Source organism: Microchirus variegatus (assembly GCF_963457635.1).
Source record: "Microchirus variegatus genome assembly, chromosome: 9".
Taxonomy (NCBI): domain Eukaryota; kingdom Metazoa; phylum Chordata; class Actinopteri; order Pleuronectiformes; family Soleidae; genus Microchirus; species Microchirus variegatus.
Window position 1 is genome coordinate 25,260,939 of NC_139810.1, and position 11,532 is coordinate 25,272,470.

Consider the following 11,532-nt stretch of genomic DNA (forward strand, 5'->3'; position numbering starts at 1 on the left):
TGTTTGCCAAAAAGGGACGCAAAGTGTCACAAAGTGTCACAAAGTGCCAGAAATAGGCGAAGCTGTATACGGTTTTATTGGCTTTTTAATAATACATTCATTATTTATGGGTTAATGGGCCGCGGGCCGGACCAAATTGCTTGAAGGGCCCGGTTCTGGCCCCCTGGGCCTTAAGTTGAATAGCCTTGGGCTACAGTATAGAGTCTCAATATATATTAAGACTTAAAATAGCTGTTGGAGTGCAGCGACAGATATATGCGACACGTCAACCGTCTCCTGTCGTGCACGTGCGTAGCTACATCCGTTTTCTGCGCAGCGTCTACACAGGACGTGTAGCGCAGGAGCCGGTGTTGAGTTCATTTAGTTTAAATGATTAGTGCAGGATTACTTGTCGTCACAGTGTAATTTGTGAACAGTTGACGATAGTTGGCGTCGTTAAGCCTTTGAGTAAATATTCTTTAGAGGAAAGGAATGTGGCTTTGTGAACCTTTGATGTTATTAAAAAAACTTCTGAGTTAATGTAGATAAGAGGGCGCTATGATGCCTTTGATGTGGTTGGTGGGCGTGTCCGTCAGAAGCTCGTGCTCGGTATGGCGTAAAAACTAAGGTTTACGTTATTGTTGTGTAGATTGTCATTCACAACCTGGAACATGAAGGGAGTGTTTGTATGTGTTGATCCAAGAGAGGCTTGGATATACAGTATGTGGATGGAAACGTGACCTATTGAGGAAGCCGATGTGAACCTGCCTTCAGCTAACTCCTGCTTGGATGGCATTGGACTACATATAGATTGTGGTTGACCATTAAGTAACAAAAAAACAAAAAACCACAACATGCACAGAGCTTCTCTCCTCACACTTTATTATTGAAATGTGTCATACAAATCTCAAACAATATTTTTCATTTGTACATACAGTAAAGTACACATGTAATGTGAATACCAAACAGAAAATAACTTAACCAAAGCCTGTCAACGTGGCGAAAAAAATACTACATTACACGACAGATAACACAATAACCTGAGACTTTTTTTTTTTTGTTTTGTTCACAGTGTACAACTGAGCCAGCATAACTGGTCATGTAATTAGTTTTTTTTGTTTTTCTCCAAACCATGCAGCCATACTTTAAAAAAAAATAAGAAAAGGCCCCTTGATGATCATCCATACTGACCGCTGCCACTAAAAACTCCACTTTCAGGACTCTGCATAGTAAAAACAATAGAATTTAATACGCCAATAGAAATCCACGGAATTAGGCACTCTTTTACAGCTCGTACATTTGAGGCGTCACTCAAACAGATGGAAGACATTTGCCATTTCACAAAAGGACAAACGACGCGCATGGCATTTGGTCCGCGTTTCCCACCGTTGTGTTTTTTTACACGGGTCGACGACGTCTCTCGTCAACGGCAAACTAACCGGAGCTTCGGCCGATTTGACAGTAGTGGCAGCGGCTGAACAAGAACGACGATGTCTCGGTAGCACAACGTTGAGGTAGAGCACTTCAGCAAACACAGGAGGTCTTGCAACTTATACGGCCCGTTTGTAAACCACTGGGTCAAAGCCGTCAAGTTATTCTACAGAAAATCCCCCCCCCCCAAACCCTCCAAACCCTCCAAACCATCCAGTGCTTTGGAAAAGCAAACAAAAACAAAAAACAGCATAGTGCTTAATTTACTGCTTGGCCATTGACATTCCGTGAACAGAGCAGCAATTCTTCACACAGGTCATTTCTTCTTAGGTTTTTAGGTTAACACAATTTCTGAAAAATGTACTGAAAGCTCACAGGTAAATTGTTGTCATCCCACATAGACATTTTTACTGTTATGTCATAGACACTTACAGGCATTAGTGTGGGTCAAAGTGGATTAAGCAAAAAGTCAAGTGGAAAAAAAAAAAAAGGATCACAGTGCACCCTGGTGGAGAAATATATTGGAAGAGAGATACTCTGCGATTTCCAATCAAGACAGAAAGCAAAAAAAATGTACACTGAAAGACCGAGACCCTGAAGCGTCTATGCAGTGTAAGTTTTATTCTACTGAAAACGTATTTAAATTAGGTGGAGCATAGACAACTTCCTGAGCTCAGACCATCTCTCTTCTCCAATCTGTACACTGAACAAAGTTCTCCAAAATAACATAGCAGCACTTTGATCTGGAGAGAAGACTAAAAAAAAAAAATGTCTTTTTCACATATGACTTTATATCGAGTGCCAGGGTATAAAATATTCTGGTCAGACTCTGAACATCCAAAAAAAAAGGAAGTCCTTGTTGTTTGCATTTCCAAAAATGTTGTCCTTATTTTCTTTTTTTTTTTTTACCTTAAATGGCACTTTAGGTGCTTTTGTCAGTAGCCCCATAGCGTTGATGAGGGAAGGGGCCCGGGGGCTCTCTTCTCTGCAGGTTGGGCAGAGTGGGTAAGTGTTGGTACAGCACAGTTCTGCCCCCTGAGAAAAGAACATCTGCAGTGTTATCTCTCCAGACTGTAAGGACGTGCAGATGTATACAGTGCCCTAGTTTTATTGACATACAAAATACTACAGCGTGTTACAAAATAGTGGCTATAGACATTTGGAGTAGGGCTGAACGATTTTGAATAAATATCTAATTGCGATAATTTTTGACAGGTATTGCGATATGAAGGGAACGGTGATTTTTTTACACCATTATTTTCATTTGAAAAACATATTTAAAAGGATTTCTTTGGTCTGTAGAATAAGATATGCATACACTACTGTTCAAAAGTTTAGGGTCACTTAATGTCCTTGTTTTTGAAGGAAAATCACTTTTTGTCAATGAATATAACATCAAATGAATCATAAACACACTCTATACATTGTTAATGTGTTAAACGACTATTCTAGCTGCAAACGTCTGGTTTTTAATGGAATATGTACATAGGTGTATAGAGGCCCATTTTCAGTGTTCTAATGGTACATTGTGTTTGCTAATCGTGTAAGAAGGCTATTGGATGATTAGAAAACCCTTGAAAACCCTTGTGCAATGATGTTAGCACAGCTGAAAACAGTTCTGCTGGTTCTTTGACGAAAGTGCAAAATTATTATTTTAGGTGACCCCAAACTTGTGAACGGTAGTGTATAAAATTATATTATCACTCACACTTTGGGCTTTAAAAAATATCGCACCTCCTGTGATTTGAGAATCGCCGCGATTTCGATAACATGTTGATTAATTGTTCAGCCCTAATTTTGACCCCACTGTATTTTCCTTTACTGTAAAACATCGGAATACATACCTGCTCTTGGGTTGGACAGTCCTCCGTGACTGGGGTTCGGGGGTGTGCTGTGATAAAGCGATGCCAGGTCGTTGGGCGTGTAGGGGCGAAGCAGGTTCATCATGCTCCACTCGGCGTCTAAACCTCCTCCGATGGCCGTCGGCGTGTTCTTCACCAGCGTCTCGGGAAGCGTGGACGGGCCGGGCTTTTGCGACGTGGTTTTCACACCTCTGCCGGTGATAATGAGTCTGCTGGATCCGTCCCCTAAAGGCGGTCTAAATCCAGGCTTCTCGCTGATGTCGGCCTCCCTGCCCGTGGGAATCGAGTATTTCTGTCTCTTGTTGGAGGGTTCACCAAAATCCATCTGCGGGAGGTTTGCAAATCGACTCGACAGACACAGCCTGGCAGCGTCCGAGTGCCAAATGACGCCGCTTCGCGCAGGGTAACTCCTCTCGCCGATCCCCACTCTGTCCGGGAGGCCCGGTCTGTCCATTACGTACTTGTTGCCGCCCGTGTTGGGCTTCCTCATGACGTCTGCGTACCTGGAGGAGTCCTGAGTGGGGTGTGAATCGGCGTTCTGCCTGTAACGCTGGGTCTCCTGGACAGCGTCGTGCACGGGTGCACGGAGAGGAGACTGTTTGAGAGCAGCGGTGGGCTTAGCAGGCGTGCTCTCCTGGGGCTTTGCGGGTTGACGAGGCGGGGATTTGGTCCGACGAGGGTGCCGCCTGTCAGTCGTCGCGAGCGGGCCGACGTCTTTGCCGTTGAGCGCGGGGGGACAGCCCGTGTGCCGCTTTTGTTTCAAACCGCCTCCAAACGGACCCTTTTTTGCGCCGTCCGATTTATCTTTATGAGACAGCTTCTTGTGCATCATCAGAACCTCTGGGTGCATTGTTTTATATGCGCAAAACGAACAGGCGATTGGACTTAATGTGTTCCTGGGTTCCGCACTGGCGGGGATGGAGAGGGACACTTTTACGGACAAATTTAATGGGGCCTCGGAGATTTCCTCCTTTATATCGTCCCTTTCCATCTTCATGTTAACAGGCAGAGGGCATTTTATGTGCACATCATCAGTCGGTGAGTTAGCAGACTTGGCAACTAATTTCTCCATCTCAGCATCATTTATCTGAAGGAGCGGTTTGCCAACTTTGCTGCCTATACTCTCAAATTTGCTCTCGGGCGTTCCGTCGGCGCACGATTTGACAGCAGGAACCCAGAGTTTTGATCGATTCGGGGCAGGACTTTCGTTGTCATTTGCTCGTTTTCCATCGCTGGGAGAGGGCACTGGGTGCACGGGTCTGCTGGGGATCTCCACGTAAGGCTTGTTCTTGTGGCGACGATCCAGGTGATACTTGAGGGAGGTCTTCTGAGCTGCAGCATAGTCGCAGTAAGCGCACTTGTACGGTTTTTCACCTGAAAGAGCGAAGAATAAAACACATTATAGTAATAAAAATAACTACATAAAAATGGGTTGTTCAAAATTTGCACTTTCAGTGTGTGCTTTTTAAGTTTTGATTGTTCTACAACGTAAGAAACAATTGAAATCTAAGTTCTCATCTTTGAATTGGAATGTAAAGTTTCATATTTTGAACTTATTTAAAATATATTACATTCAAAATCAAAAGAATTGATAAAAAAAAAACTTATATCACAACAATTGTAATCATAGAATAGGACAGAAAAATCTCATTTCTATATCGTATCCAAATACTTTCGCCCAGATACAGTGAATAAGTACAAGAGTTGAACGTACCTGTGTGAGTCCTCAGATGAACTGTGAGATAATAGCTCGATCGGAATGATTTGCCGCAGTAACTGCACTGTTTTGATCTCACTTTGGCTCGATCGAAACCGTCTTCACCTGCGAAAACAGACGCAAAACGCACAGAGTGAATCCACAGTCAGGAGGAGAGTGACGTAGTGCAATGAGGAAAAAAGAAAAGACGTGTCATCGTCTCTCATCAGCAGAGGGAGCACTTGGCACCGCAGTGTATTTGTATAAATCAATGCATTTAAATGACCCTGAAATTTACCTGAAGCGAGGTTTTCCGTCAGTGCCGCGTCCTCGTAGCCCTCCTCGGAGCCTTCCTCCCCGTGCTCCAGTGAGCCGACTCTTGACAACTTCCCTTCAACGGAGGAAGTTGGACTTCCCTCGCCACCTCTCTCGCGCTTGTGCACCCTGGAGTGAAGAACTAGCTGGTGGTAAGTCCTGAAAGTCCTCTGACATTCCTGACAAGTGGTCGGCCTTTCTTTGTCCTTATCTTTTTGCATGAGAGACCTGCGCTGTGGCTGTGGCTGTGGGGTTTCTCCTGCAGCTTTCCCCAGGACCTCCTTCACAGGCTTGTCTCCCCCGAGGCCGTCGGACCAAATATTATTCAGCTCCTCCTTATCCGAGTTGCAGTCTTCATTGTCTGTGCTGGCTTCCTGGCCAATATCTTTAGTATTATTAGGACCAACTGCTACCTTGCCCTTTGTGGCAAGTTGCCAGGCCTGATAAGTGTTGAAGGGGTCTAACTGGGGAACCCATTTTGACGATCTCTCATGTTGCAATGTACTTCCTACAGAGCGAGGCACAAGGTTTAGACGGTGAAGGAATGTTTCCTGGCTGGAAAGCGGTTCAGCAGTGTTGTCCATGTTCTCCTTGTCCTTTTCTTTGCCGTGCTCCACTTCTCTGTTGTGCACTTTGCTGTGTTCAACCAAACTGTCATGATCTGGGAAGAAAAACCCACAGACCATGCACATTTTGTAAACGGTGACGACCGACTCCGTCGCAGGCTCTTGGACGATGCCGTTGACTGTGGCCGGGGTCTCCAGGTCCTGCTGGGCCTTGCTCTTTGCTCCCGGTTTCACGTGCATCTTCATGTGGTTCTTGAGGAACCACGGTTCCCTGAAACGCCGTCCGCAGACATTGCACCAGTAAGTAAAGTAGTCTTTGTGCTTCCTCATATGAGCCTCCAGCTCACTGGCGTCTTGCGATATCTGGCCACAAACAATGCAGCTGTGAACCTCCTCTTTTTCCTCATTCGAGAGGCTGTTCGTCTTCGGCCGGGGCCTCTCTCCCGGGATCCGGAATTCCGCTTCCACTCGAAGCACAGTGGGCTCGTAGAAAGTGGTCGGGTGCTGCGTTAATACGTGGGGTCCGAGCTCGTCCTGGTGACTAAAGGTCTGGTCACAGAACATGCAAGAAAGCATGCAAGAGTTTCCTCCGCATTGCAACAGAGCCTTTTCCGAGTTAGTGGTGTGCGGCGTCATGCTCGAGCCAGGCCCGGGGATGCTTGCGCTGTTACTAATCAGAATGTCTTGGGCAAGTCCATCTGGGCTCTCCACAAACGGCAGCAGAGAGTGAGTCGGCATTGTTCTCTCGAGGTGGAGCAACAATGCAGCGTGGCACTGTTCAGACTGTTGGGAGTCCTGAGAAGGAAAATGAGAAAAGTCTCTTTAGTACAAATGGAGTGAGGTGCTTACAACCTGAATTATAGTAAAAATCAGTTTAAGATATGCCACAGAAAGAATCGGCTTCCCTCATACTGAAACAGGAAATGTATCTTTTTTAGCAATCAACTACACAGACAAGTCATTTCCTCTATGTGCAGGGCCACCATGTGTAACGTATACAGGAATTTATTTTCAACCATGTGGGAGTCATTAAATATCACACAATCACACAACCTTGGTGTGGGATTAATATCAATGTATGTGATCATTATAATATATTTTGTTGGATCGGTTTGTAAAACTACACTGTTTAGAATGAGAAGAATGGACAGTTGTTACTGAAGTGCGTAAGTTTGGCACCTTTCTGATTTCCAGTTAATGAAAACTTGACATTTAATAGCATTAAAGCACAGCGAGGCGCCGCTAAATTGTCAAATGTTTTGAGATGTCATCGTTACATCCCGCAAACATCAGCTGCTGCCTGGCAGCGCATGTTTTTTAATCTGGTGTGCTCCAGGTGTACAACTGTGATCGCTGACAATTAACAAGCCACAAAAATGCACCAACTGTGCAATAACTCTATAAAAACACGGCACATAAATAAAAAAAAAAAAGACAAGTCGAAGACACAATATTAATTTGTGTGGCTCAGGACTGGAGCGACTGGACCAGCAGGTTTCCAAGACTGGTGGAAAACGGTGCCAACAAGCGTTGCAGCAACAGCAACAGAATAAAAGTATGCAGAAGTGGCCTCACACGGCGTATTTAATGGATTAACTCGTTATTATTCACATGTGTTGACGTAGAATCGACCGCAGTGGACACAACATATGGGACATAAGTGTGTATCTGACCAGGTGGAAATCCCAACTGTGACTTCCTAGTTATTATACTTTACGGCTCACGTGACCTCATTATTATGCATGTTTATGTTGTTGTTTACAGTTATCTGAGCAGTGTTTCCTTATGCGTCTCATACTCATAGACACAAACAATCTCTCTCACACACACACACACAGACACACACACATGCAAACATATGCTTTGTGTGAGGCAGCAGCAGTTTGTTGAACCACCTTGTTGTTCAACCATGCAGAAAGTGTGTGTGTTAACATTTTCCACAATTTTAACTCTGCAAACAAGTGAGCGGCTATTACATTTCTATGTGCGCATAATTAGCAGAGGTCAGGGTTGGGGGTTGTGTTGGTGTGTGTGTGTGTGTGTGTGTGTGTGGGGGGGGGGGGTTCGGATTTGATCAAGGTGTGTGTGTGTGTACTTTCAGAGCGAATAATGCTGATCGATATATCAATGAACACCCTAATAATAATAATAATAATAATGACTGGGATCCTCGTAGCTTAGCACTCGACACGTTTCCCCAACCTCCAGACGCGTTATTTTTTAAATCGTGACAACACACATTGTTTGCACATCAGCGTTTAACCGCACTCTTATGTATACGTGTATGTGTGTATATGTATATAAATATATATATGTATATATAGAGGGTATTTGAGTGCTCGCCGATTTGTTTGACGCCACTTTTAGGATTAAAACGAACCACACACACACACACACACCGAAAGTTTGAATACGCTTCACTTTCAATGAACTCGTTCGCTTCCAAAAACGATAAAAGCCCCCCCCCCCCCTAAGCACACACACACACACACACACACACACTAATAGAAACCACTGCTGCTGTTGTTCTCCGACTTCGAGCAAAAAGTGTAGAAACTCACCAAACAATACCTACCAACTGTGAATTTCCGGATTAATAATGATAGTGATATTTAGGAGCGCGACTGTGGCTTTGAGCAGCCTGTGTGAGGCGCCTCCTCATGGCTTTTTAAAGGCGTTGTTGCTGCTGCTGTAGCCGCTTCTGCTGCTGCTGCTGTTGCTGCTGCTGCTGCTGTTGCTCTCACCTTATTCGATTGTTTGAATCATATTTGTTCGACTTTTTTTCTTCCGCCGAGTCCTCACTGTGCAGCTGTTGAATCCCGGCGGGCGCGCGCGCACCCTCCCTCCTTCACTCCCTCACTCACTCACTTCTATCAAATCTATCGAAGAAGAGGGTGAAGATGGAGCGCGTGCACGACAGCCCCCCCCCCAAAAAAACCACACGGCGGTCACGTGGTCGCGAGGAACAGAAAGAGGAAAAAAAAAAAAAAAAGGGCAGCAAGTGAGTGTTTCCCAAACTTTCTCATCTGGAGGCTCACTTTGAAAAAAGTTATATATTATATATTATATATATATATATATATAGATATATATATATAATATTATATATATATATATATATATATAAAATAAATAAATTATCGCGATAACAGCAACTTTGTTTGAACCACGAATCACATCCTCCATGTTGTTATACAAACAAATCCTTTAAATGAATTCAAATAAATAAATAAATGAATGAATGAAAAAAAAAACGCCTACGTGTACGTGAATGGCACATTAACACCACGTTAAATGGTCTGGTGTATTTATGTTAACATATATGTATGTATGTATATATATATGTGTAAAAAAACAAAAAACAATAATCATGTCGTTCCTCCCTGTCTCTACAGTCGTGTGTGTTTTTCTTTCCACGTTTACTTCACTGACCTTGGGGCGAGCCTGTGTTGATAAATGTTTCTCTGACGCTTCCTTAATGTAAGTAAACTCTCTTTTATCTCACACACACACACACACACACACACATGGTGATTTTAAAGTGGTGTGTTCAGAGCCTCGGGCAACACAACAACACACACAGTTTGGTGTATAATAATAATAATAATAATAGTAATAATAATAATGATAATGCTTCACCTAACATACCTAAAACTGTGACCACCTTTTCTTCTCCTCCTCCTCCTCCTCCGTCTTCTTCTTCTTCCACGGTCTCACGTCATGCATCAGCTACCATGTGGAGATGGGGGAGGGGTGATGCCTCAAACTTTTCACAGATACATGAGGGTTTTTTTTTTGGTTGTTGTTGTAGGTTTTTTTTTTTTTTTTTTTGCAGAAGCTGTGTTTGGTTGAGTCATAAGACATTTCAGGTTATTCAAATTTCCTTTGAAGGCTGCTATGAAATGCCCAGTCAGAGTATGTACTTTTAAAACAAAAAACAAACAAAAAAAAAACTATTCACTGTCTATCACATTTAAACTTTCTCTTCACTGACACTTTAACGCTATTCACGAATAATGGTGTTTAAATTTGCACGAAAGCCTGCTATTAGAGAGGAAGTTGACTGACACAACAATAACGATGCATAACAAATGCAGGGATTCACCTTTGGGGAGGGGTTAGTAAGAATATAATAAAGAACATAAATGTTCCTGTGAGGTACAGACAATCACCTACAGTAGCACCTTCTGGCTAATGTGTAGTTAAACAGCAGCAGCAGCAGCAGCAGCAGCCCCTCCTCCACTCTGTAACCCCTCAAACATCAGGCAGTGACGGCAGCTTAAAGCCACACATTACACAATCAATGAAGATATTCAGTGGACTGCAGTGCAATGCTGATTATACACACACACACACACACACACACATACACACATACATAACCTCCCTCTGAATGGCAGCAAAAGTAGAAAAACTTTATCAGTAACCACTCCCAGCCTAAGGAACAGTGAACAAAGCCTGGAAGACTTCATTTGCCAACACCATCTCTCTCTCTCTCTCTCACTCACACACATTAGGTCCAGGCTGTGGGTCATGAAACTCCCTCTTTGTGTTCTGACACTCGGGCAGTTCTGTGCTTATGTTAAATGTTTGTCTTTCTTTGTTCATCCCCTTGCCGTTACCAAATGGGTCATACTATATAAAATTTGGTGTTCAACCATATATGAGATGGCAACACAAGCCGATTTACAGGTTTGGCGAGCAGACTCTGCCGCGAGTGCATGTGCGATTATTGAGCCCTGTGCTAAATACTGAAAGAGATTCTGTTCCTATCACACACACGAAAGGCTTGTTAGAGAATGTTGGATATGAGAAATCAAACGAATCATTTAAATAATTCCTCTTTTTCTCGTCAAAGGCTACATTCATTCAGCTTTGTTTGTTTTGCGTCTTACATGTGCCGCACCAAATGGAACACATTTTCTTTTGCATTACTCTGATTCAGTTTTTGTTGTTGTTATTTTTTTTAGCATTCTTGCCTCACTCTTAGATCCAGTTACACAAACCAGTCTAGTATGTTAATCAAAGGGACCACGTGTGACACACCGAGGGCCTCCTGCTCATTTCCTATTGTTCTGCGACCACAAAGGGTCCATGAAAGGCTATCAATCTGGAGCTCATAGCGGCACAAACTATGACGCCTCTGGATGATGACTTTGCCCCGAAAGTTGTTGAGCCGATCATAAAAAAAGTCCCCCCCCCCCCCCACCCAGTGTGGTGGTTCTTCCAGTTTGTGTTAAAACATTCACACATTTGTTTCACCTTATGATTATATAATAGACGCCGTTGTCGTCATTTGATTAGCATGATCCGTAATGTGACAGCAACAAGTGTCCAAAGATTGTTTTCCTGTAACCGATCACATTGACTTTATGCAAATGAGACTTCTGTGCCAAACCCATTGTCTCATTGTTTTCTCCACACAACAAAAAACATATATGTATGTGGATTCAGCACCAAAGCACTGCATTCTAATTAAAGATAAAGAGGGGGGGAAAGAACAAAAAAATACATAGTTGAATGAATAATTATGTATTGGGCAGACAGACACTCGGATAGGAACCGGATCAACGGATGGAGAAAGGCTGTGGTGGCTTGTTTTTGTCTTGATGTGTCGGGAGCAGCTGACTGCATTGTTCTCCTCCAGATTCACAGCCTGGCTTCTTTCACAATCCTGGTGTCG

The 11,532-nt window shown here is 43.5% G+C and overlaps 1 protein-coding gene across 1 annotated transcript; it reads right to left on the reverse strand.

The window, feature by feature from the left end:
• Positions 1 to 2,332: 2,332 nt before the first annotated feature.
• Positions 2,333 to 6,587, reverse strand: znf217 (zinc finger protein 217; the record flags this gene model as incomplete). The annotated part of the gene is made up of 4 exons (XM_083895174.1): positions 2,333 to 2,445; positions 3,255 to 4,646; positions 4,987 to 5,094; positions 5,267 to 6,587. The coding sequence occupies 4 exons, from the start codon at positions 6,585 to 6,587 to the stop codon at positions 2,333 to 2,335; spliced, it is 2,934 nt and encodes a 977-aa protein (XP_083751300.1).
• Between the last annotated feature and the right edge of the window lie 4,945 nt (positions 6,588 to 11,532).